We start from the raw sequence: 27,618 nt of genomic DNA on the forward strand, positions 1-27,618 counted from the left end.
GGTCAATGAAGTGGCAACAGCCAGACTTCCATCTTTTCAGTCAATCCCCACTCCCCTTACACTGTTTATTGCAACAGCATTATTCTCTATATGTCATTTGGCTATATAAATTGCAGACATTGCAGGCTGATTTATAGAAGACGACAGTGATATCTCATTAAGAGAAAATGACCTTGCTTTTGAAAGTCTAAGTCAGATCCTAAGGGCTAGCAAAAACTCCTCAAGGTCTCAGCCAGCTACTGCATGATTTTTATATGCTGTTCCTGGTATAAATTGCCTCTGAACATGCCTTCCCTTGTCAGTTCTGTTGAGATATTTTTGAATGTCATAAACTCCTACATCTTAAAGCCAGGTGTGGAAAGAATCCCTATTATTATCACTACATTGTCAGCAACAATAACAACAGCTAATAAGTGATGATAGGGATATAAATGTCTGGGTTTTGTGTACAGCTTGTCATCTGCAGTCAAATCTAACTGCTAGAGGAATCTGTGGAAGCTGATTCTGAAGAAATGTTTGTCTTCTAGGAGCATAAAGAAGGCGTGCAGGTTTCATTCTGCTTAATCTTTTCTAGCTGGAGTGTGCTCTGGCCATAAACAAAATTAGCAGGATAGTGTGAACATGCACATGTGCATTAAGGATGATCCACCGTCTGCTTGCGCTGGTCACAAATAGGGTCTATCCCAAATATTGACTTCAGTGGGATGAGAATGGCTGTGCTGGCTTTGCCATCATTAACAACATATGATTAGAAAGGGAATCGGTAGGTTTGATTCGCAATGCACAAAGTAAAACCAAGACAGGAAAGTTGTACACGTTGCCACTTCTCTGAATGAAATACCATGTTACTCCAGTGCTCTGCTGTATTGTGCTTTCTTCATTCTTTATTTTGCATACCTTAAAACCAGGAACTCATTGACATTCTTCCAAAAAAATTGTTTATAGCAGTCATTTTTGCACCTCTCATACAAAAAATTACATATGGGAATGAAAGGGAATAGCCTCTCTTGCCTGGATGACGTATGTCCTTGCATTTTGCCTTAGCCACATTCCTGGGTTTTAAGGATCTACTTAAAATATTCTGCAGGAAAAATGTCTCCCTTATACAAACTATATATATCTTGTCTCTTACAACAAATTAACTAGCCCGTGTAAGAAGAGCCCATGAAATATTGATACTGTACCAAGAGGTAGAGCGTAGGGAGAACAGACAGAATATTCTATGATGTGGTAAACCTCTTAGCTGCTGTCTTGGTAGATACTTCTGTAGGAAATACTGTGGTTTTTTTGCCTGCTGAATAAGCAGTTGATCTCAGATGCTTTTTTGCTCTCTGTAGTTACCTTTTCCAGTTTTGAGCATAAGCTGGTAGCAAAGTTCCTACAAATTATTTAAGTGAGAAGCTCAGTGCTCTGTCTTTAGAAGGCAAATGTGGTTCCTGACCTGTTGCATGGCCAAGGGACCAGAGGACCAGCCTTCCTGATAGGTTTTGGTGTCTGTTTGAAGCATTTGGCAGCTGAATTTGCAATATTTGTTTTCATCAATAGTCCCCTTCAGCTGGGAGCGGGACTCTTGATTTTTTTGCATCACTCTTTATTGTCCCACTTAGGCTCATTTAATTAGCTTGCATAAATATGAACTTATTCCTGCAGGTCTTGAAAGCTTCATAACTAAATATTGCTGGCAAAGGACTGTGCAGGAAAATCAACCAACAAGGCATCAAGTCGAGGAAAGCCCTAATTCTGCCCACAGTGAGAAAACACCAGCTGCTAGCTAAGCCTTCCAAAATCCATCTTTTCTACCTTTTTAATGTTTCCTTTTCGGCAGATGGAGGGTCAAAACCCACTGTGTCCCTGAGGCCAGGCTTTATGCTTTGCTTTGTGTCGACTTCACGTTATCGGCTCTTCTTCTTTAACTGAAGTCAAATATCAAACTGAAAAAAACACTCCTTTATCCAGTACAGTGTGAGTCAGGGTAAAAACCTTTACACTTTTTAGGAAATAATTGGGTAATACTCTACCAGGATCTCCTAAGAAATTCGTGGTAACAGGCTGTCACAGGCTTTCAAAACAGAAAAGGGAAAAAAAAAAAAAAAAAAAAAAAAAAAAACCCTTTTTTGCTGGAGCCTTTCAACACTGGTATCTGCAAACTTCAGATGAGCAAACTGCATGTGGGCAGTGAGGGATAAATCACATCCATGCCCACATTTTCCAGGTTGCACTGTTCCCATCTCAGGCGCTACTAGTTTGCAGGCAGTTTTGAGCATTTTAAAATTTTGAGGTTATTTTTATCCTCTTAAGAAATAGCTTCCACATAAAGAGTGGTTGCTAATGTATTATAAACTCGGATTAGCTTAATTAGAGACTTCACAAGAAAGTAATGACTATTTAAGCCCTGAAAACAAGCTAATTATTTTGTATCACATTGTTGCTAACAAAACATAGTCCTCAGTTCTCTTAAGGTGAGCATTCAAAAAGATGAACGGGAGACAGGCTAATTAACAGATTTCCTGAAATCACTTTACCCATTTTTCAGAATTCTATTCAAATTACTCTTTTATACAACACTTCATACAGACACATTGTTACTCGGGTTAATTGACAGCATGATTCAGAGCTCCCTGAAAGACCACATCTCCATCAAAGTTGTTAGCACAGCCACGTCAACCCGTAACAGGGCTTTTTCCCCAGTGACCTGCTGAAAATATCCAGCAGTTGCATTATTTGTGCCTCATTTTTTCATGTATTCTCTTAATTTATGCTATTCTAACACAATGTATTTAACGTTGTTCAATAAATCCAAAGGAATAAGTAGAATTTGAGATGTCCCAAGAGGGAGGACACTTCAAATCCCTCCCAAAGGACCCCTTCGATGGCTCAATAATCCTATTCTTGCTCTTCTGCTACTGCAGCCTTGTACCTGGAGCTATGTATTACACACCATGAGTTATGAGCCAAAAGCCCATAAAATCTGCATGCTTAATGTAAGGCAAATATCTTCTGGCAGTTTTCTGTAATTAAAGTGTTTAGAATTTAAGCAACATCTAGCATTTAATTCTAATATCTACTTTTCCCTTTTTCTTTATACGATATTTACTTTTTCCTTATTTTTTTTTCCGGCTTCTCTTGCTTTTCATATTCAACTTCTATTCAGCTGTTGTAGTGCTTCACATTATCTGTTTTCTCCATTCCATCACCATTTTCACACGCACCTATATACATATTCCAAGATCTCCCCGGTGTATGTGCAATTAATAGGGAACATATTCTGACACATGAACTCTTACAGTGGCTACTACATACGATGCTGATCAGAGAGCTGATTTCCATAAAAAGGTCCTGGAACAGAAGCAAATTCTCAGCTCTGCTTTTACCTGGCACATTGGCTTGGGTTCTTCCTAAAATTCCCAGGGAATTTTAGTCAACGGAAATCCCCTTAGCCTGACTTCAAGAAAAAAAGTTTAGATAAATATGTGTACATATTATAAATTATATGTTTCTCAGGAAATAGGAATATATCTCCTCATTTTAAGTGGAATAATGTAGGCATTTTTGTCTGGCTGCAAACCCAAATGGCTGGCAGAAAATGACTGCACTGTTATTAAGCATGTAGGCCATTTCTGCTGCTAGGTATTGCCTGATCAAAATTATTAAGCTTCATTAGAGAGTTGGTGCCTTTAAAAGAGTCCTTCTGAATGGAAATGACTGTCCGAAATGAAGGCCCTTCAATAGGGGCTGATAGCATTTCGGCTCGGCAGTGTGCCGCTTCTGGCTCTTTTTTTCCATCTTGAATTTCCCATGGTGTCATCTTATCTAATCATGGCTGGGTAATGCTGGCTCCGTTAGAAACCTTCCATAGAAAATGAGAGTTCATACATCTGTCTCCTGCTGAAAATGCTCATGAATAAGGACGTGTCACAGCGCTAGCCGGGGAGGAAGCACAGCACAATTCCAGCACCGTGGAAGGGAGCTTTGAAAGAGCAGAAATTCAATTCTCATTTTAATTTTGTACCAGGGACTTCCTCAGGTCTAGATTGTCCCAAGCCCTTAAAGGAATATTAAGGAGGAAGTCACAAAGAAATCTTTTTTTCTTCTCCATGCCTCAGCCAGACAGCAGGTAGACCTGTTGCCTACCTTTTGTTGCTGCTTAAGTGCAGAGGCAGCTGCTCATATCCCTAAAGCAAAGATCCTAAGGGGAATGTGAGGAGCCCAGCCAGCCCGTGCCCACCGGCAGGGAAACGGGCACGTGTGGCTCCACGCACATGCATTACCTTCATTATCTCTTCTTATGATGTTCCCAGCAATTGAATGTGTTTGCCATTTATTACTGTCATAACCAGACGCTTATTAGTTTTATATTCGATATTTTGATCATAAAACTCACCCTGTCCCCATTTATTTTAGGTCATCACTGTCTTCATCGGCCTCGCTCCGATGCTGGAGCTCCTTGGCACCCTCACCACGGTCCCTTCACGTGCACTTCTACCGCATGAAACAATTAATTTTCCCACGTCTCTTATTGACACTGTGATCCCAAGAGCCTGGTATGAGTTAAATATTTGCTTATTATAATCGCGCATTTCGCATGCTAGGAGCAATTTCTATATTATATTCCTGGTACAATATTCTGCACTGTAGAACTCTCTCTAATAAGGAATCAAATTCAATCAGACTTGAGAACTATTCATGTGAATGACTGCCATTACTTGATATCATCTGTAATGCAATAAACTGAGTGTTTGATATAATACTGTTATATTAGGAATAAGCATAACCTATTTGTTATCCATCATCTGAATCACTGAAATGTTGTGATCAAAATTAATTACATTTTAGGGTATGTCTGAATTAGAGCTAACCAAAAAAATCAGTTCAAATGTGTTTTTCAGAGAAAAATGGATGTGGTGTCGTGATCTTATTTGCAAAATAGCTTTTTCAAGAAGCTGTGCTTGTCGCCCAGAAAGTTTGCTCTCTGCCTAAATCTCCTGCATTGCAGGTTGTGGAGATTTCGAGATGCTGGCTACAGAAAACAGTCCTTCAAAGAAACACTATATGATATGAAAAATATAACATCAGCTTTCAAAACAGAAAACTGGAAAGAACTTTAAAATAGTATTCTGGCAGTCAAATATTTTATATGAAGTGGTACCGATGGGATTTTATAAATGCATAAATGCTGCATTTGTGAATTAGTGTTGCACTTCACACACACACAGAGCCTTTACATTTGGCAAATCATTTCATGAATTCAAAAACAAGACAATTTTGGCTTTTTTGAGTAATAGGAAGAGGCAGAAAATATGCTTGTATTTGATGCAGTATTACTTATTGCCATAAGTAATGTTCAGGTCTTGAAAAGTTCCCTGAAAATGGCTTTTGTCTGGAAACAGAGCTGCTCCATGGCCTATGGGACACACATAGGGTCCAACACGGCCACCCACAGCCTGTGGGCTTGGTTATGAGCTACTTTTTTTATCACATTTGTGTAAATCTGGTGATGCTGGAGCAGGCAATTCCAATTAACACTTTTGTATGAAAGGTCTGTATTGAGCTTTATATGATAATTTTTAATTCTAGCCCTAACTGAATGCAGTGACTTGCAACTGCTCCTTGCTCGGATCCTGCTTTCCTACCGCTGCTTTTCATGCTGCTACTGTAAACACGCAGGGGTTTGCACCTCCCAAATCCTGCTTTAATTCCACACGGGATCCATCAGAGTGTTTAACCAGTAAAAGGAGTGTTAAAGTGGTATCAGGCTTGACACGACATATAAGCTATGAATAATATTAGATGTATATGGGAAGACTTTGGGGGTTAAGGAGCTAATCCTAATATCCATAGGATTTATTAAATGGTTTCTAACCTATTTTGTGAAAGGCTGCATTTGCGTTTTCTCTTGTTATTCCTACGCTTCCAAGACACATGGTATTTTCTTTGTCCCTTGATTGTACAATTTAACACAGCATAATAATTAAAAGCATTTTGGGGGCTGGATGCATCCTGTTCTGGAAGAGCTGGAAATGAACAATAAAATTATCTTCCTTTGTACACAAGTGTATAGACGAGGGAAAAGTGAATTACAGTCTCTGAGTTTCAAGATAAATTGTTCTAGATGCTGAAAGGAGGAAGAGGGGAACATTATCTGCTCAGGGACTCTGGCTCTGCTGCAGGAATTCCCAGCTTAGAGCCTCAGCTCTCAGATGACATCGGCGCACGTCCAGCTCCAACTATTGGCCATTTGTATCTGTGTTCTTTTAGCCTAATTTTTAAAAAGAAAAAAAAAATCACAGTTTTCAGCATTTTATAGAAGGTCGTTAGCCAACTAAATACTCTTGCTGAACTATGCCCTATTAGACTTTGTAATAATTCTGCCCTCCTTTCTTTAAGTATCCAGAGTTTTGCTGGAGATTCTTTTGCTGGAGCACTGCTATGGCTATTCCTACCAAAGATGCTAGTATTTTCTGAGCATATGAAATGTTAGGTTTTTTATTAAATTTTCAGTAAGTAATACCCATAGTCATATATCACCTATTTCAGCATACAAGGGGTCTCAAAGCAGCTGGACTATATTCCCAAAATGTCAAGAAAAGATTTCAAAACTACTGAAAAAATAATGGTTAACAACCAGAAAATTAATTCTCTATTTGCTTGCAGATCTGTTTTATACATATATGAACTTTCAAAATAATTTATTCACTTTACTGACATGAATAACCCACGGCATGATTTATAATGATTGTTACCCAGTACTGCTCAGATTAAAAAAAAAAAAAATTCATTAGCCACAGTTAATGATGGGTTTGTTTACCATTTTGCAGTGAAGCCAAGAGCTATTAGCCATATTAAAGACCAATTTCAAGAAAATTACTCCTTTAAAAACCCCAAAATTAGTTGTTATGGGTTTTTACCCTTTAAGAAAGCAGTATTAGGGTATACTATTAAAATCTATCCAGAAGAAGAGGATAAAACTGTAAAACTCCATGTCAAACTGATCATGGAATAACCAATTTTTGTGTCATTCAGAATGAGATCAAGCTCCTTGAGGGTTATGATAATGTAATATCCTCATGAAATTAGTTACCAGTCTTCATAGCTAAGAACCAGCATATTGGTTTATCCTATAGCAAAACAGTTACCCAGATATTCTATACCAAAATAGTTAACCAAAGCAGGGGGCTTTAAGAGGAACTTACACACATAACTGGCTGCCTACCAGGAGAGCTTATTATGGAGAAAATCAGTGGTGAGAAACTGGTGTTTTTCTAGTGATAAAATGAGTAAGAAACACTAGACTTCTGCCAATCACCGTAACTGTGTATCTTGCTAAAATAGAAGTTAGAGTTTAATTGAAAAATTACTTTGTACTGATCTATGCCCTTTGCCATGCAGGAGGTGTGATCACCACAGTGTAAAAGAACAAAAAATAGATATGAGCAGTTAATGTGCAATAATGTAATAAATAAATAAATTGAAAGCTTTTTTTTTCCTAGCAACTATCCTAATTTTCAAAAAGAAAGGTTGCATTAAAAATAAATTCAAAATCTTTAAAAATAACTTTCTAAATATGGATTATCAGGATGTGAATAGTCTTAAAGTTTAATTTTAGTTAGTGGGAGGAACAGGTCTATTAAAATCAATGACAAATGTGAACTCACAGTAACTCTGAAGCATAAAGTATTGTTACTGTGGGTTTAAATGGGAACTTAGAAGCACTCGGCCTCAACTTTCAAAAATCTAATAAAAATATACTTAAATAGCTATAGAAGAACAAAAATTTTGTTTCACAAAACATGTGGATAGAAAATGCATAGATTGCTCCTTATACAGATAGTTTTATGTATGTGTGATTGTGCAAGGGAACAGAAAGCAGGGCAGGAGCAGCATTAGGGATGTGCTGGTTATCACCGCTCTGGCACGTCTTGGCATCTTGCTTGGGACATTATAACCTTAAAAACGTTCTTTTAATGCACAACTTTGGCAGTAGAGGTATTGATATGAGCAAGCAATATAGCAAACTCCTGATGATATCTTGATGATGTTTACAGAAATTATAGACTTTTAGTCCTCCTGATGGCAATAGTAGGTGTCTGCCTATCAGCTGATAATGGGTCTTTATTGCATACTATTGGGGAAAGAAAGAAATTTCCAATTTAAGAGTTAAGTAGCTAATGCAGCTGCAACCTCCTGCACACACGCAGCTCTCATGGACCTGGCACGGGGAATGTAGAGCAAAATATGTGCAAGAGCAACAACTCTTACCCCTCCACTTATCCTATTAGGCCACTTTCTCCAAGTTTCTCTTATCTCTATAAACCAGGACTTACCTAACCCAGCATGAGGTTTTCCCTGTGCAGACTAGTAAATTCCAACAACTCTGGGAAAAAAAAAGTCAAAAAAAAAAGGGGGGGGGGATTTGGTTTCTTAAAAAAGAAACAGCTAAAGCCATGGTTCTATTCTAGTGAAAATAAATTCTAACTGGTTCTGATAAGGTAGCATTTTGTTCAAAAAGAGCTAGACATATCTTTGCTCTATGCCCATCCAGGGGAGATAAGGATGCTCTCCTAAGCTTTACCACTTACTAGATGGCACATAAACTTGTTCAAGACATTTAGGGGGAAAACGTATATATATTCGTATATATATATATATATTCAGCACCTCCAGCAACTATGGAGAACTGGAGGAGACCCTTCAGCAGTGACGCTCGTGCTGAGGGGGGAAATTTGTCACGGTGACAGGGACGGCTCCGTCCATCACGTCGCTGTCAGCTGCAAATTAGGTTGCCCATCCCTAGGCAAGCAGGAATGTAATTGGTTTTGCCCATTGCTGCTTTTATTTTTATCCGTTCTGTTAAATCCAGACTTGCACTCGCTTGCACTGGTGGGATGGGGAAAAAGTCATTGGCACAGAGAGGATCTTTCGCTCCGTATGCCCACAAGAAATGGGGCCGCTTAGCCCTGAATTTCTAAAATTAGCTGGAGGCTCTTCAAGAGTCTGCTCTTTGTTATAGCAAGGTTATCTTAATGGAAGAAAGTAAGAGCAAATGCATATTTTAGCATATGGATTTTCTGCAGTCTTAGGCTGAAGCAGCCCTTAAACTACAAGTGGCCAAGGGTCTAGCTGGGCTTGCAAGGTGGAGGAGGGTAGGAGATTTCCTTTGCTCTTTTTTCATCCTGCAAGCTATGCACTCACTTTAAAACCTGCTATAATTTCATGACAAGAGGATGGGAAAACATACCTTAAAGCCCTTTCTTCTGCTTCGAAGTATTAGGTTGAGTTGCTTTTGCAATCTCTGGCACTCATAGTACTGACTCAGAACGGAGGTAGCTCCATCCCCTGCCTCCCTACACAGAACCTCTTTCTGGCTCTCTACAGCTCCCAAGACTCCCATGCATCTTCCTCTACACGCTCGGGTTTTGAGATGAGAAAAGGAGAAAATCCACTGGAAAAAAAAAATAGATATAGCTGCCTAGGTAGGAGTGGGGAACAACGTCTGTCATCTTAACCTGTCTGTCAGCTTAACCTGGAGAATTCACTGCTCTACTTACTTGACTTTCCCATGCCTTCACTCTTAAGCTTAGAGAACTGGGGAAAGCAGCTCCCACGTGAAAGGGTTGTCCAAGCCGTGGCTACACGGAGAAACAAGGACACGGGCACGAAAAGGGGGCACAGAGACAGTTTAACTAACCTGAGTTTAACTAGCCTTCATGTTGCACCCAATACAAGAGCCCTATGTCTAGGGAGAGCTGCTCACAGGGGCCAGTTCACCAGCAAATCCCAAATGATTCAGAAAGGGAGCAGAAAATAGAGACCTCAGTAAGCCAAGAAGCAAAAATCATCTCGTATTCTTCCCTTCTCCCCATGGAGACTTCTCCCCATGGGGCTTCTGCCCCATTTTTATATTACATTTACCCTGTTGAAGATGGGGATGGTGGAGGGGGGTAATTGCACCTTGGCACAGTCTCAGCTTCCCACGTGCAAGGAGCTGCCATAGACCTGAAGCTCGAAGCAAAGGGTAAAAAGATGAAATGAAATGAAGTGAAATGAAATAATTAATGAAATGAAATGAAGTGAAATGAAATAATTAATGAAATGAAATGAAACGAAACGAAACAAAACAAAACAAAACAAAATATTTAAAGCATATAATATTCATCAAGATTCCTGGAAAACTTGAAGAAAACAGTTAATAATATTAATTTATTGTTATTATTAGGGCGCTGCCGATGGGCGCCCCCTGGCGGGGCCGCGCGCAGCCGCAGGGGCCGGGCCCGCCAGGGGGTCCCGGACCCCCCTGCGCATCCCCCGCTCCGGGCCGACCCCTCCTCCCCGCGCGAATAAATCACGCAAGAAACGCAAAAAAATGCTTAAAATTGCCAGAGAGAAGCAAAGCGCCCTGCGCCTTCCTCTCCAGCCGACTCCTCCTCCAACACGGCCCTGCCCTCATCTGTGGCTATGCAGATTGCTGGGGAGAAAAATAAATAAATCTTGCCATTTTCGTCTGCGTTGCACAGCAGGAAATCAGCCAACACGGGTGTTTCCCCAGGTTTCGCATGCAGTCCTGTTGCTTTTCTGGTTTAGTTCAGTTTCACAGGGCTTTATATTAAAAATAAGATAAGATAAGATAAGATAAGATAAGATAAGATAAGATAAGATAAGATAAAAAGAAGACTCTTCACCTGGACAATATTGATGATGTCTGTTTCACAAACTGAAACTTTTTTAACATCTCCAGAGTAATTTTTAGCAGCACAAGCAAGAGACCAGAAAGTCCTTAAAGTCTGAGGGTCACCTGCCTGTAACGCTGGCCCCAAAGCTGCTTGTTAAAACCAGGAACCTGCAGGAGAGCCAAAGGAGGACGGAACTGGAGCCGTAAGGATGCGTTGGAGTCTCCACGTGCTCGGGGTAAACTACTGGTATTAATCCCCATGTTAAACTGCTTCCACACGTACTATAACCTCCGTGGGGACTGGCCGGGTGTGCAAAAGAGTTGCTGTAAGCCCATTTTTATTGATTCTTTCTGTAAAATGGTCAAGACAGAATAATTTTTATGGTTCCAGTGTATATTTAGCTTGATGCGCTAACGTCTTTTGGCTGCGTGCTTTTCAGTGGCACCAGCAGCTCTTTTGCTCCATGCTGTGATACCACTCAGTAAGGAAGGGAGGATGAACCCAACAGCATCTCTTTGAAAATGGGCTCAGAAAATACCATGCAGCTTCATTTCTGGTGGCCACACAGAGGACAGGTGGGGACTATTTGGTTCAGCTGGCTTGATTTTAGAAAAGTATACATATAGTATATATGTATGCTTTTAAGACCATGATTTTAGCCAACCACATGAGTCCAGAGCTTGGGCATACAAGGCTTGGTGTTAAGCCATACTTTATGTATATTACTGACCTAGAAGTCTTCAGTTCTTTCATGCTCAGTTGTTTTGGTGCCACTACTCCTATCGCAATCTTTTTCTGCACCTGCTTTTTTAAATGATTTAATGACTATATACTCATATATAAGGGAAGTCGCATAGGCTCACATAAGAGTTATTCCTCCAGACGTGGTGAAGAATCAGAGAAGTGAGTTTGGAGGCTGCTCGGGCACTCACCTAATCCATCTCTCTGCCACAAGAATTACTCCGATGTTCCTGACCAGGAATCCGGTCTGCCTCTTCACAGGTCTCTGAAACATCCGTAGTCAGCCTTTGCCATCTTCTCTATCATCAGAAACATTTCCCTAATGTCTAATAGAAATCTCTCTTGCTCTAAATGAAGACCAGTTCTCTCTGTTGAGAGAAGCTGTCATCCATAGAGCACAAAGCGTTGTGCTTGTTTTGCAGCATGCTCTTTCATAATTCAAAGCTATTCTCATGATCAGACCGGGTTTAATCTTTTCTCATAGGTCATGCTTTCTAGACCTTTCATACAACTACATATAATGACTATCTGGCTGTGGTTGTAGCGATTAAAATGGTAGTTTCCCACCGTTTCTTTTAGCAGGAGTTCAGTATTGTATAAACTGGCAAAAGTCTAAATGAAAAAGACATATCTTGATATTTAATAAATGTAAAACATCATCTTTTTACTCCTATTTTCTCCACAAAATGATATTATTTTAATTAAAACAAGGAGAAAGGTATGTGCTGCATAGAGGGGATGGTGACATGAGTCATTTTTCAACATCCAATTTCACTGCCTAACATAAAAGTCAGTGTCCCAACTTCCATGGTCAACGGAGAGAGAAGGGCTCCTCCAGGGTCAGTTCAAGGCAGAGTTCTAAATAAAATACGCTCAGCAGCACTCCAGCTGATTCTGTCTCTCTCCATTTAATATTTTTAGCATAAAAAAAAATTCAAGAACATATTAATGTGTTAATGCATCATGCACTAGAAGTCTAAGTGTTATCGTTCCTGTTTTTACCTATCAAAGGGGGAAAAAAAAGAGATTTTAAGTCTGGATTTTCTTTCTATAGACAACATCAGTCCCCGCTTCCACGTCTTGAACTTCACAGCCGACCTGCTTGGGATGAAAGTTCTTCCCTTGTCCATGACCAGGGTCTACGGGAGCTGCGGTGGCAGCAGCTGCCGCGCGGAAGGAAGGAGGATGAGGCTGATGGGAGCAGAAGATGCTGTGATCACCACCACCTCCTCCAGGATGGTCAGACTGCTTCTCCTGAGAGATGGAAACGCCTCCAAACCGAGGCTGGAAGTGTCTCCTCGGTGTCTTGGTTGTCCTTGAGAGCTGCAGGAGCCACGCTGCCATCAAGCACACGGAATGGGATGGAGGAAAAGGAGGAAGCATAGCTAGCATTAAACGGACAACGCTGTCACCACTGGAATAAATGGAAGTGTCACCATTGACATGGCTAAAAGTAGGCTCAAGGCTCATCTAAAAAGCAATTTAGAATATGAGGTTTTTCTTCTCCAATAAGCAGTAAGTGCCTTCTTTCCCTAGAAGTCGGTGCAGTAATAGTGGGCTCTATTACATTTTAAATTGATTGGCGTTGTGGCCCCAGCCTGGGGAATTGCCCTGGCATGATCTCCCTGGGCTGGTGTTTCTAATTCTGGCAACTCTAAATCCGTATGCCCTGGAAATCCGTGCTGTTGCTCACAGCGCGTGCTGGAGGTTAATCTCCATTTTCATGTGTCCACACAAAATAAAGGTATCGGTTTGTCCAAAAGATTAGCCCACAAGATGAAAAGAAAACCAAGCAAAGCAAGGTAGTAATTGCAAAATAAAATGTTTATGTGCAAAAAGCATACACAGAAAAAATAATCCAGAATGATGATTCTGGAGCAAAGCTTTCTCCTAGGAGAATTCAAGCTATGATTTGCAGAATTGCCTGTCTGGAGCACAGGGAGAAGCCACCTTTCTGCACTGCCACAGAGAGAGCTCATAACTCCATAGTTTGGATGGGAAGAGATGGCCCTAAGGGAATTATTCTGCTCTTGATCCACATGCGAAATCCTGGCTGCTGTCAAGGGAAGCGGTGCATGCCTAACCATGGCTGTAGATCACGCCAGCAAAGGCCAAAGAGAAGCTCATATATAAATGGAGTGAGGAGTTTTTTTGACACCGGCTATAATAAATATCAGTACCTTTAGGGAAAAAAAAAAAGTGTAGACTTACGTGTCTGAGGTGGAAAAATAGCTATAGCTCTGCCTGATTTACTAGAAGGAAAATGTAAGGTCGTTGAATCATTAGATAAAAAAACTGATCTTGAAATGTCAGGATTGGGTGAGGATAACAGAACTGTCAGTTTTGTCCATTAAAAGCTCCCTTTTATTTTGCCTATTTTCTCTTTTTTTTTTTTTTTTTAATAGCAATCCATTAAAAATACCGCACTCATGATTTGTTGGTATGCTGCCACTCTATTTTAACACTATCCATTAGTTCTTTCCTCTTTTGCTTTTAATATTTACACATATCATCAAATACTGGGCCATATTTCTCTGCTGCAAGAAATCCCATGAGTAAAAACCAATTACATATAGTTTGTTACTCCGTGCATGGCTGGAGCTTCTGCACAACTTCAGTGTCCCTATAGTGGGTTTAAAGTAGATGAGGACGTTTACTTGGGTAGGACTGGGTGATAAGTTAACTTAGTGTGTTCTTATTTCATATTTTCTTATAAAAACAATATACTGTATGCACCAGTTAGAGCGAACGTGCCCTGGGAACATTCAGACGCTATTGCCCAGGTCTATATGTAACTGATCATATAATATATAACTGATAATGAAAGAGAAATAGTAGGAATTGTGGCCAGAAATGTCAATTTGACCTAACAAGCTCTCCAGCCCCGAGGATCCTCTAGCTCACTGAAAATCCCTCTTTGAAATTCTCCGTTTTCTCCACGACACGTGAGGGCCGGGTCAGTCCTCTGCACCACGTCTGCTCACTTGGGATGTCCCTGAGCTGGCGACAAAACAGCACGAGAGGAGGTGACAACGCGACTCAGCTCCACCAGGAAAAGGTCCCTCGCGGAGCAGAAGGCTGGAGAAATTCCACCTGATCCCCCATTTCTTAATCTCTGGATACACGGATGGGGAGAGAGGGCGGGAAAAGCCCAGCAGGTTAAGCCTCACAAGCTATTTTACTAACTGCTATGCAAAGGAGACTGTCTGCTCTGCTATTCCTCTAATTATATTCTTCAAGACACTAAAATTTCTCAGTTTGAGGAATGAAAAGTGTGCAAAGCAACCCTGAAGCAAAGCAACCCTCTGAAAGATCTTTCTTTCCAAAAAAAAAAAAAAAAAAAAAAAAAAGTGGGTGGTTGGAGTTTTGAATATATTTATCAGAACCTACCATCAAATGGAAATCTCATGGGGGTCCCGGGGCCACTCGTGGGGTTTCTCCTCCATGGGGCCCTGCTCCAAGGACAACCCTCTGCACGGAGCGATTCCCATCCTGTCCCTTCCATAACCCTCCACTCGGCACCTTCTCCGTGCTCAGCGCGCCCCGTCCAGACCCTCCGAGCTACTCCAGCCTTAGCAAAGCACGGAGAAAGCCAGAAAGCATCCGTAATAATTACAGCCGAGTTTCCCTCGTCCTTGCACTATTTATTGCTCTCGCTCTTACCGTGGGTTGCTCGAGACGGAGGAGCCCGCTAAAGACGGGAATATTTCTTTCCAGGCAGGCGGCGAAGGCTTCAGGAGGAACCTGCCTCTTCCTCTCCAGCACTGGCACTTCTATCAGGAGGGCACGAGCTGGTTTGTGCTGCGCGTTGAACGGAGCGTTAAAGGACCGCGTGGCAACGACTGCAGCGGGGGGAACAGTCGCCTCCGGTGCAAAAGTAGAGCCCTCATGATGCTCTCGGAAAGGTGCAATAACTGCTCAAGTATCCTTGTCTAATTTGTCACAAAAAAAAGTTTTTTTTTTTCTTTTTTTCTCTCCCTTATTTTTGCAAGATTGTTGTGATGGGGGGTGGAAGAAGGTGAATTTTAGTCATTGCAAGCAAGGCTGGGAAGAGGCAGCAGGGCACTGCCAGGTTCCCATCCTGCAGGGCATGCATCTTCCCGGGCCCCGCAGCTCCAGGACGGAGCTTTGCAAGGAAACAGCTCGCTTGCCAATAATAATTATTATTATTAATAACCGAGTGACGTCCCGATGCCGGTTACATCAGCCCGCCATGCCCTCCGCCGGGGCGGCCGCCCGTCCCGCGCTCGGAGCCCGTCCCCAGCAGGGTCTGCCGAGGGCTCACGCGGGGACAGCGGCGACACGAGGGGCTCGGGAGGGCGGGAGGACCGCGGGGACGTGTTGCGACAGGGGGACGCGGTCTCAGCGGGATGGATCCAGGCAGCGCCACCTCCCCGGGGCGCTTTCCTGTCCCTTCTGCAAAGCCGCGGATGCCTGAAGGATGATGGGGGGCAGGGGGGTGCAGGGTGGTACCCTAGCCCGTCCCGGGGACAGCGGGGCCGGTGTCCTTGGGGACCGGCGTGGCGTTTGCAGCGGTCCCCGCGCGTTCCTATAGCCGCCCCTGCCCTGTCCCTTGTCCCGCGCGCACGGGCTGCGCCCTTCGCGGAGGGTTTTTTCTTTGAGGGGGGGAAGGGGGGCCGTGCAAGGTGCCTTTAGCCTCGGGACCCCCCGCGCTGCCCCCGCCCCAGCAAATGAGGCAGCGCTTTAATTAGCGGCGCGTCCACGTTGCGCGGCCCCTGGGGTCGGGGAGCGCGCAGCGAGCGCGGCCGCCCGCGGGAGCCGTCGGGGCCGGCGCGGCGCCGCCTGCCTTCGCCTCCCAACTTTGGCTTTTTTTTTTCTTCTTCTTCTTTTTTTCCTTTTTTTTTTTTTTTTTCCAGCGTTTGGGAAGAGGAGCCGCGGGGAGGTAGAGGGCGCAGCCCCTTTCCGCGGTGCGCGCAGCGCGGGGATGCGCCGCGATTAGTGCGCACGGGCGCGGGGTGCGCGCGGAGGGGCTGGGGACGGGGGGTGGGAAAAAGGGGGACGCGACCTCGAGGGGACCCCCCCCCATACCCAGCATCTCCTCCCGGCCGCGGCGCAACTTTGCGCAGGGTCGAAGCCGCGCGAGACTCGCGCACCCCGCTCCGTTGCGCGCCCCGCTCGCGCCGCGCAGCCCCGGTACCTGCGGCGGCGCCCGGCGCTGCCCTCCGCGCCCGCGCACCCTCCGGCTGCAGCATCCCGGGACGGCAGGAAGGAGGCCGGGAACGGACGGGATGCGCCGTCCCTTCCGCGGCCGCGCTGCCGCCGGCGCCGTTTGCAGCCCGCGCGTCTGTATTTCCTTAAATTTAGGAATATTATTTTTGGGGTGGGGAGCAGAGGAGGGGGCAAATGATGACCCATCCCAGCGGCTCCTTCTTCCCTGATCCTCTCGCTTTTTTTTTTTCTTTTCCCTCCCCCATCTGCCCATCTCCCACTTCCTCGCCGCGAAGCAGCCCCCTCCTTCCCTCTTTTAAAAAAATAAATAAAAAGGCGGGGGAACGGTGGGAGGGGGAGGAAAAAAAAATGTATAGTCAGGGCTTCCCAAATGCGCGCCCCCGACCTGGCTCTGCCAAGCGCGCCCCCTTCGTTTGCTCCCCTTCTCGAAGCTCATTTTCATGACGTGGGGAAAAAAAAAAAAAAAAGGCTGATCCAGGGCAACAACAGCCCCGCGCGCACACACACACACACACACACACACACCCGCGCACAACAGGCGGAGCAGCCCCAGCTCCGCGCTCCGCGCCCATCCCCGCGGGGCCGGGGCCGGGGCCGGGGGCGGCGGCGCGGAGGCTGCAGCAGCAGCGGCCCCTCGCCGCCCTCCTCCTCCTCCTCCTCCTCCGAGCGTGCCGAGCAGCGGCTCTGCATCCTAAAGAAGAGCATTGAGGGGCTCATTGCATTCCCGGCACGTCTCAGCCTTGCTGCCTTTTTTTTTTTTTTTTTCCTCCTTTCGCCTCAGCTTCAGCAGGAGTAGAGAGAGAGGGAGAGAGAGACACGGAGAGGGAGAGGCAGAGAGAAACCAGCAATCTTTAAACTCCAGCTTTTTTTTTTTTTTTTTTTCCTCCCCTTCCCCCCCCCCTTTTTTTTTTTTCCTTGGGTAACGATGTGCTAAAATCTCTCCTGCAAACCGGTAAGTACCAGCTCTCTGGATCCTTTTGTTTCCGGCTAGGGTCAAAGACACCCCTTCTTCCAAAAAGAAGATATAATAATCCTTTTTATTTATTTATTTATTTTTATTTTTTATTACAGCCCTTGCGGAGGAGAAAGAACTTAAGTGGCTAATATTTTGCAAAGGAGACAGAGAGACTGATGCTGCAATATAGCTCTCATCTCTCTCCCTTCTTCCCAATCAGACCCTGGTTTTAATTGCAGAGAGTATTTCTCTTTTCATGCTTTCGTCCATCTCCTCTGTTCCCACAGGGGAGGGTTTCATTTGCAAGTTGATGCTAAGGATTTCTTTCCGTTTCCCTCATTTTTTCCCCCAAATACATCTTTCTGCTTAAGTTTATGGAGGAAGAGGGGCATTTTTTTCTAGTTCTTGCACAAGGAATGCAAAAACGTCCTTTTCCATTGCGAGATTGGCACTAAGAGCGATGATCGCTCCGAATAATTTTAATGGGCATTTCGGTGATCCAAGGAAGGCTGCACCACCATCGTTATTATCACCACCACCCCTAGCATTTCTCGCTGCCCATACATGTAAAATATCTGGCGAAAGGAATGGGGAAACCATATGTTGAAGGAGCTGCATCTCATTAGTACAGTATTATTTCTCATCTGATTGGAGAAGAATGGTGTCTTCATTCGGAAACCTATTTAGTAGGATAGATAATGTATCAGCTGGTAAGTGCCAAGGTATTTTTCTTCCACTTTCAGCTTTTTAACCGGGTCTCCTGCTTGGTCCTGGGGGTGCAAAACACCGTAATCCAAGCCAGGCTGAGCATTTCAATCCTGGGTGCCTCTTTAGCTGTCACTTCCCTTTAGATCTGCTGATCGCATGGGCATGTGCTTTAGAAAGATTAATCGGCTCTAAATGCTTTAATCAGCTAAAATGACTAATATGTGGTATGTATTTATCTGATAATATATCAGTTGCATTAATTCATCGGTGTGTTTGAAAGGGGGAGATTTTCTCTTAAATGAGGCTTGATAACCGGTCACTCTTTTAATGACATGGTTTCTATAAGGAAATGTCTTGCCAGGGACATCAGCTGCCTTGCACATTCCTTTGAACTTAGGTGTGGATCTATGGAGGCGGGAGGGAGAGGGATTCAGCGACTGACATTCAGTAACTTTGGGAGTTTGCATGTATATGGTCGATGTAGTGCGACACCGGAGAAACCTCCTTGCTGATATCCCCCTCGGTAGTCAGTGCGGGTTATGATGGCCGTAAAGCTAAAATTGCCAATGAAATTGGGAATGAAATATGTGCCGTTCTCAGCCCTGGTGTTATGGCAGAGAACATGGGAAGACGCAACACGTCCAGCCTGCGTGTTCCCACCGGTGTAGGATCTGCATGGGCAGCCTGCCTCGGAGATGGCATTGACCGAGCCGGGGGCCGAGGGGGAAGGGAGGCTGCTATCGCGTGATGAGACCTTTTAACACGTCTGAAGTACGAACCAGGGCCCGGCTTGCACATGAGACACCCCTAGAGTTTGTTCTGAGCGTCTACCCAACAAATGCTGAACTTTCCAGGAGCCCGACACAAGTGTCGAGCAGGTAGGGGCTTGTTACGAAGAGCGGGGCTTGAGTGAATTACTGAAAATCTGCGTGTATTTTTTTTTTTCCTTCCCCTCCTCCGTTGCAGTTTTGTAAACATCGCCAAATGATGAAACCTTCCACGGCAGAGACTCTCCACAAAGGAAGGATGTTGTGGATAATTCTTCTAAGCACAATTGCTCTAGCATGGACTACACCAATTCCCTTGATAGAGGACTCGGAGGAACTCGATGAGCCCTGCTTTGATCCATGTTACTGTGAAGTGAAGGAGAGCCTTTTCCATATACATTGCGACAACAAGGGATTTATAAATATTAGTCAGATAACAGAGTCGTGGTCGAGACCTTTTAAACTTTACCTGCAGAGGAACTCCATGAGGAAATTGTACACCAACAGTTTTCTTCACTTGAACAACGCTGTGTCTATTAACCTTGGGAACAACGCACTGCAGGACATCCAGAGCGGGGCTTTTAATGGGCTCCGAGCTCTGAAGCGGTTGTATTTGCACGAAAACAAATTGGACATTTTCAGGAACGACACTTTCCTGGGTTTGGAAAGTCTGGAATATCTGCAGGCAGATTACAATGTCATTAAACGGATTGAAAGCGGGGCGTTTCGAAACCTCAGCAAGTTGAGGGTCCTTATCCTGAATGACAATCTTATCCCCATGCTTCCCACCAACCTATTTAAATCTGTGTCCTTAACCCATTTGGACTTGCGCGGGAACAGGTTAAAAGTCCTTCCCTACCGGGGGATGTTGGACCATATTGGCCGGAGCCTCATGGAGATCCAACTGGAGGAGAATCCTTGGAACTGCACCTGTGAGATCGTGCAGCTCAAGAGCTGGCTGGAGCGCATCCCCTACACGGCCCTGGTGGGGGACATCACCTGCGAGACCCCCTTCCACTTCCACGGCAAGGACCTGCGGGAGATCAAGAGGAGTAAGCTCTGCCCCATGCTGTCCGACTCCGAGGTGGAAGCCAGCCTGGGGATCCCGCAGCTGCCGTCCAGCAAGGAGAACGCGTGGCCCACCAAGCCGTCCTCCATGCTGTCCTCCTTCCACTTCACCGCCTCCTCGGTTGAGTACAAAACCTCCAACAAGCAGCCCAAGCCCACCAAGCAGCCCAGGGCACCCAGGCCTCCCCCTACGCCCCGCGGGCTCTACCCCGGGCCGAACCAACCGCCCATCGCTGCCTACCAGACCAGGCCCCCCATCCCCATCATCTGCCCCACCGGCTGCTCTTGCAGCTTGCACATCAACGACCTGGGCCTCACGGTCAACTGCAAGGAGCGAGGGTTTCACAACATCTCCGAGCTCCTGCCCAGGCCCCTCAACGCCAAGAAGTTGTACCTGAGTGGGAATTTGATACAGAAAATCTACCGCTCCGATTTCTGGAATTTTTCCTCTTTGGATCTCTTACACCTGGGGAACAACCGGATCTCCTACGTGCAGGACGGGGCTTTTATTAACCTGCCCAATCTCAAGAGCCTCTACCTGAATGGCAACGACATCGAGCGGCTCACGCCGGGCATGTTCCGGGGCTTGCAGAGCTTGCATTACCTGTACTTCGAGTACAACCTGATCAGGGAAATCCAGCCGGCGGCCTTCAGCCTCATGCCCAACCTGAAGCTGCTCTTCCTCAACGACAACCTGCTGCGCACCTTGCCCACGGACGCCTTCGCCGGCACCTCGCTGGCGCGCCTCAACCTGCGCAACAACCACTTCTTGGCGCTGCCGGTGGCCGGCGTGCTGGAGCACCTGCACGCCATCGTGCAGATCGACCTGAAGCTCAACCCCTGGGACTGCACGTGCGAGCTGGTGCCGCTCAAGCAGTGGCTGGAGGCGCTCAGCTCCGTGAGCGTCGTGGGCGAGGTGCTGTGCGCCAGCCCCGAGCGCCTGGCGCGGCGCGACCTGCGCGCGCTCGAGCTCGCCGCGCTCTGCCCGGCCGCCCTGCGCCCGCCGGCCGCCGCCACCTCGCCGCCCGCTCCGCGGCCGCCGGCCGCCGCCACCAACGCGGCGGCCTACGAGCTGCCGCCCGCCGCCGCCGCCGTGCCGCTGTCCGTGCTCATCCTCAGCCTCCTGGTGCTCTTCTTCTCCGCCGTGTGCGTGGCCGCCGGGCTCTTCGCCTTCGTGCTGCGCCGCCGCCGCCGCCACAAGCGGCCCCTGCGCGGGCCGCGCGCCGAGGGCGCCGACCTGGCCCTGCGCTGCCCGCGCCTCTTCGACGAGGGCGGCGGCGGCGGCGGCGGCGGGGAGCGCTCCCCCGAGAAGGCGCCGCCGGCCGGCCACGTCTACGACTACATCCCGCACCCGGTGACCCAGATGTGCAACAACCCCATCTACAAGCCGCGCGAGGAGGAGGAGGAGGAGGAGGCGGTGGTGGCGGGAGGAGGAAGCAGCGGCGGCGAGGAGGCGGCCGAGCTGCTGCATGGCGGCGGCGGCGGCCCCCGCTTCGCCCCCGCCGCGGAGCCCGGCTCGCACTACCGCACTTTGCTGGAGAAGGAGCAGGAGTGGAGCCTGGCCGTGTCCAGCTCGCAGCTCAACACCATCGTCACGGGCAACCCCCAGCACCCCGCGGGCGGCGGGCTGGCGGCCGCCACCGCCGCGGTGCCCCCGGGCGCCGCGAGCCAGCGCGAGCGCCCGCCGCCCTGCGCCGTGGGCTTCGTGGACTGCCTCTACGGCACGGTGCCCAAGCTGAAGGAACTGCACGTGCACCCGCCCGGCATGCAATACCCGGACCTGCAGCAGGACGCCAGGCTCAAGGAAACCCTCCTCTTCGCCGCCGCCGCCGCCGCGAAGGGCTTCCCCGAGCACCAAACCCCCACAAGCGAATACCTCGAGTTAAGGGCCAAACTCCAAACCAAGCCGGATTACCTCGAAGTCCTGGAGAAGACCACGTACCGGTTCTGACGCCGCCGCCCCGGGCCCCGGGCCACGAAGTGCCTTCGCAGACTTTTGCCAGCAGATGTTAACCAATCATTATTTTTTTATACTGAAACTGAGACTTTGACTGTGCCATGTCTAAGGTATATTATTATTATTATTATTATCACCGGGGATCTTTGTATTGATCCTGATTAAGTAAATTCTATGTGTCTCTCGCTCTTTTTTTCTTTTATTTCCCCCTTTCTTTTTTATTTTATTTTATTTTTCTCCTTTTTGCGTTGCAGTAAAACTTTTAGATTTCCCCTTGAAGGGACAGGGAGGGGGAGGGAAGATGGCTTTTTTTTTTCTTTTTTTGTGGCTTGCTTTCTTCTCGCCCACCATGGCACAGATTCTGTACATTTATTTAAAAAAAAAAAGAAAAAGAAAAAAAAACAAAATGCAAAAGAAGCAAACGAAGGCTGTTTGCTGCATGCCTGGAAAACTGCAAGAGGGCCGGGAGGGAAGGGTCTTGCTCGAATGTCTCGCTCGCGTCGCTCTCCCGCTCGCACCCCCCATGGGCACCCCTCTGTGTCCCCCCATCCGGGGGGGATCCCACCAGGGACGTCCCCACGTGGCACCCATCCCCCGGGGATGCTCCGTGACACCCCCTCATGCCGCCATGGCTTATTTTTTTTTATTGTTATTTTTTTCCTTTTAAATTAATTTATAAATATATATTTTTTTCTTTTCTGGAGGACACCCGCACTTTCTTAATAAAAGCAACGTGCAAATATGCAGGAAAAAAAAAAGGGAAAAAAAAGGAAATAAAAATTTAAAAAAAGCTCCTGGGCACCTGTCACTAACAGCTTTGTAGGAAGCACTTTTAATGTTTTCTCTCCTACACGCACACACACACACAGAGGTACAACGATGTGCATATATTTATTCTGTAATTTCAAGTGAATATAAATTGTAAAGGTAATGTTTAATCATTGTACAGTGATGCGTCTGGTATAGCTTTCCTAATAAAACATTTCGAAAAGAAAAATGAACATATATATATATATATATATACATATATATATATATAGGAATACGAAGCTTGAACCTGAAGCTTCCCCCTGCTGAGCTTTCCTTCCCCACTTAACCTTGGGAGCTATTCTATTAATAAGAGCTCAGTGCACTGTGATGTTCCCAGAGGAAACCCCTGTGCAGCTTCTCCTGCCACCCGAGACTTTTTTTTTAACAAAAATCCCCGATTTTCAGCCTGCAATGCCCACGTTGCACCTGCTGCAGAAGAGGCCGCGGGGTGCAGCCCGCGTCTCTTCTCCTGGGGTTTCGAGCAGGATTTCGGAGGGGTCAGGAGGAGGGGTTGGCGGGGGGAGGGAGCGAATTTCTGGCGATTTCGGGAAAAAAAGGAGCGCGGGGATGCGCGGCGGGAGCCGGCGCCGGCGCCGCCCGCCAGGTGGCGCCGCAGCTCCAGCGCTGCGCGGAGGTGCGCGCGCGTGTGTACAGCGCGTATACGGGTGTGTACAGCACGTATATGTGTGTATACATCACATATACCTGTGTGTGTACAGCGCGTAGACGGGTGTGTACAGCACGTGTATGTGTGTGTGTATAGCGCGTATATATATATGTGTACAGCGCGTATACGGGTGTGTACAGCGCATATACGAGTGTGTACAGCGCGTAGACGGATGTGTACAGCACGTATATGTGTGTATACATCATATATACCTGTGTGTGTACAGCGCGTAGACGGGTGTGTGTACAGCACGTATATGTGTGTGTGTATAGCGCGTATATATATGTGTACAGCGCGTATACGGATGTGTACAGCACATATACGGGTGTGTACAGCGCGTATACGGGTGTATACAGCACGTATAGGTGTGTATACATCACATATACCTGTGTGTGTACAGCGCGTAGATGGGTGTGTGTACAGCACGTGTATGTGTGTGTGTATAGCGCGTATATATATATGTGTACAGCGCGTATACGGGTGTGTACAGCGCATATACGGGTGTGTACAGTGCGTATACGGGTGTATACAGCACGTATATGTGTGTATACATCACATATACCTGTGTGTGTACAGAATGTATATGTGTGTATACATCGCGTATAGCTGTGTGTGTACAGCAAGTATAGGTGCATATACATCGCGTATATGGGTGTGTGCATCGCGTATACCTGTGTGTGTACAGTGAGCATATGTGTATGTACCCCAAGGTACCTTGTACCCCAAGGTGCAGGGACTCCTCCCAACATCTGCACATCCAGCATCAGCTTTGCATTATTGGTTAAAACAGTCTGCATCTGAACTTCCCACGCTCCTCTGTTGGGCTTATAGTGTTTTATGCCAAATGCGTTCAGCACTAATCTTTTTTTTTGTGTATGTACAGGGAGTATAGGTGTGCATACAGCACGTATATGTATGTGTACATCACCTATACCTGTGTGTGTACAGCGCATATATATGTGTATGTACGGTGCGTATACGTGTGTGTACATCGCATATACCTGTGTGTGAACGTCGCATATACGTGTGTCTGTACATCACGTACACACATGTGCGCACGTGTATGTGGAAACATGCTGCCCTATGTATAATAGATGCCTCCAGATACAAATATAAATTAATATATATATTTATATATATATATCAAAATATAGGAATATAATTATTATTTCTGTCCTTGCCCAGGTGTTTTGCCAGCTGTTCCCACAGCATTAATCAAATCTACCCCCCCCAGTCACTTCTCACGGTTGTCTTTAGAGGTTGCCCTTTCGAGGGGCAGGGCGAGCGCTTGCACAGGGTGCGGTGCCGTATCAGACAGCAGATTTCTTGTCTAATAACTCGATTTCCCTCCCCTCACAACACGTTTTTTCTCTGTAATGGGGATGGGAGCACGAGTGCTTGTTCTCACCCCGAGTGTCCCTATTTATGGCTTCAGCAAGTGTGCTTATTGCAGGCTTTTTTCTCTATCAGGCTTGGGTGCACTGGAACAGAAACTATTTCCTGAGTCTTGGTACTCATTAATGTACCCCAAGGTGCAGGGACTCTTCCCAACGTCTGTACATCCAGCATCAGCTTTGCATTATTGGTTAAAACAGTCTGCATCTGAACTTCCCACGCTCCTCTGTTGGGCTTATAGTGTTTTATGCCAAATGCGTTCAGCACTAATCTTTTTTTTTTTTTTCCTTCTCCAGTGGATATTAGACAAGCATGTACGTGTTAAAAAATAATAAGCATCAAAGTGCAAAGGCCAGATCCTTCTTATAATAAACATTACAAATACATTGATAACACTGCATGCAGGTAGCGCGTGGAGTTGTAAAAACCAGGTTAAAGTACAACCCCCATGGAGAGTGGTGCACTAGACACTTGGCAATGCCAACAGACCCCGAGTGCTCATACGCTGTATCAAAACATAGCAAAGCCACTTATAAATAATGTCTGTATTTTATTTAAACTTCATTAAGGCAAGAGCATCTCAGCATATCTGTAGGTAGCAATCTCACCTGATAGGGGTGAGGAAATCTATTTATTCCATGGGAAAAATATATTTGTTTTATGAGAATGGAATTTTGTATTAAAAGTGATAATTTTTGGCTTACATTGAGTTATTTTTCTTTCCTTGTGTAGGAAACTTCCTTTTCCATGTGCATTGGGAACTCACTGGAATCATTTGGGGATGATTCTCTTTGGAAATGGTCAGAGTATTTAACTGTTTTCTGTAATGTGTGTCAGGATGAGTCCTGGTTTGCTGTCTCCCGGTGCTGAGCTGAGGCTGAGTGGGTGGGAGCATCACTTTGCACTGCAGGAAACACAAGTGGATCCATCAGCTCTGCTCCGTGACGTGCTTCGGCCTGGGCAACACCTGATAGGGAATGTTCTGGTTATCAGCAGAACTGTTGGTAGCATTGATAACACTGGGAAAGAACTGCATAAAGTCAAATGATCCACATGCCCTTTGGAGCTCTTGGATGGGATACTATTTTAAATAAATAAATATTTTTTAGCTTATTTCATGGTTGTATGTCAAATAGCTGATACCTATTTCCGCGCTTCACCATGTGGTGCTTATTACTGTGCAGAAAATCTTTCATCATGTGGTTATTTTTCTCACTTATTCACTTTCCTGAGGTTCTTCCCACAGGTGGAAACGGAAAAAAGGACAGGTAAGTCCCAAACATCTCTTATTGTGACTCAATACAGGGATATAGAAAGAGTAATAGTGATGTTCAATTACCAGTGCATTTTTGTGTCTCCTGGATATTGTCATTCATGTAAAAAATGTATTTGTATCTGGTTTAAAAGGCTTGTCTGAGACTTAGGGATAGCTTTGTGTATCTCTACGCTGTATTAACAGTGAAAAAATGATGCTGTTTGTTATGGTATGGATAACAGCTCTCTTCATGTTAATTCTGACCTCTGGAAAGTGTTCAGCCTCAGCAAGCCAATAGCTGTGCTGCTACCACTAGGGAATATTGTGGAGGGGTCATTTATTAAGTGATCCGGTAGATTTGGGTTTAGCCATTGTAGCTCAAGGTTTTGCAGAGCGCTTTCCAGAGAAAGGCCATTTTTGTGCATATCTCCATTGACGTGTTTTCCAGTTAGAAAGGCACAGTTAGGACCAGCTTGTGTCCTATGCTGTGAGCACATGCAGCAACACGAGGGAAAGGTTGCTGATATGCACTGATATGCCATGGTCCAGTTTCTGGAACGCTCACGTGCGTAGCTCAGGATTGCCACGGTTCTACTCTACTCAAGTACCTCCTTCAGGGGAAGTTGAGCTGTTCACATAAGGAATATGTGCGGAATTGGCCTTAAGGACAGCAGAGATCTTCACGTGAATAAGGTGTGCAGGATTTGGCTGGCAGTTTGGGAGTTCATGGCCTCTCTCCATGACTCAACTGTTGGATATAGCACCTGGCAGCTCTCCAGCCACTTGGAATCACATAGGTGTGAACTTGTTCCAGCAGTGCACCTCTTCCAAGGGCATTTGCCAGTATTACACGGATTTGTTTGCACTCTCGGAAATCAGATGGCTGGGCATTGCCTATTCCCATTTTCCCAGCTGTCCCAGAGCTCATTCGAAACCTGACTTCCTTATATCTGAGTTTTGCACTGAATCTGTTTAAGAGTTATACAATATGATGCAATAGTTTCCATGTTAGAAGTGCATTTGCTCAACGCGCATTTTCACAGTTGCCTCATACTAACAACATTTCTTTGCCCCCAGAATGCTATTTCTAATTCTTGGGGAATTGGATGGGAGTGGAAATACATCTTCCCCTATTTACCCCGTCATTTCTTTAAAAAGTTCTGTGTTATCTGGCAAATGTATCTATACCCTGACTCCAGGCCTGCCGGGGTTAGTGGAAGAAACCCATTTATCACCATGCAGGTGGAGCAAGTCCCAGTGCCAAAACACTAACTATGCTGCTGTCGACGTCTGGGGACAAAATACCCAGTAAATGCAGCTGTCCATCAATCAAATTATTATTATCTTTTGGTCCACAGACCTGGACCAAGAGTGAGGTCTGATCTACCCAGAAAATGACAATATATATTCAGTGGACTCAAATATTTTGAACCAAGCG

At 45.7% G+C, this 27,618-nt stretch overlaps 3 protein-coding genes across 7 annotated transcripts in view; all 3 read left to right on the forward strand.

Moving 5' to 3' along the window:
* The window catches only part of BCHE (butyrylcholinesterase), a 347,216-nt gene that overhangs the window by 118,552 nt on the left and 201,046 nt on the right, over positions 1-27,618 (forward strand). The window lies entirely within an intron of this gene.
* SLITRK3 (SLIT and NTRK like family member 3) lies at positions 16,826-26,038 on the forward strand. Of its 5 annotated transcripts, XR_015913318.1 has the most exons (3): positions 16,826-18,263; positions 19,228-22,163; positions 25,658-26,038. XR_015913318.1 is itself a non-coding variant. In XM_088523936.1 (2 exons), the coding sequence occupies exon 2, from the start codon at positions 19,246-19,248 to the stop codon at positions 22,045-22,047; it is 2,802 nt and encodes a 933-aa protein (XP_088380062.1). In that variant the 5' UTR covers positions 16,826-18,263; positions 18,862-19,245; the 3' UTR covers positions 22,048-22,240. The 5 variants fall into 5 exon arrangements, 4 of the variants coding, with proteins under 4 accessions (XP_088380062.1, XP_088380061.1, XP_088380063.1 ...); XM_088523936.1 differs by lacking the exon at positions 25,658-26,038 and having other exon boundaries at positions 18,862-22,240; XM_088523935.1 differs by lacking the exon at positions 25,658-26,038 and having other exon boundaries at positions 19,228-22,240.
* The window catches only part of SI (sucrase-isomaltase), a 75,374-nt gene continuing 69,872 nt past the window's right edge, over positions 22,117-27,618 (forward strand). Inside the window, exon 1 of the mRNA XM_088523941.1 lies at positions 22,117-22,163. Coding sequence (XP_088380067.1) covers positions 22,155-22,163 — 9 coding nt within the window. The 5' untranslated portion in view covers positions 22,117-22,154. The remainder of the gene's footprint in view (positions 22,164-27,618) is intronic.

This window comes from Tinamus guttatus, unplaced genomic scaffold (genome assembly GCF_059628265.1).
Source record: "Tinamus guttatus ecotype Peru unplaced genomic scaffold, ASM5962826v1 Tinamus_guttatus_pri_ptg000198l, whole genome shotgun sequence".
NCBI classification, from domain to species: Eukaryota; Metazoa; Chordata; class Aves; order Tinamiformes; family Tinamidae; genus Tinamus; species Tinamus guttatus.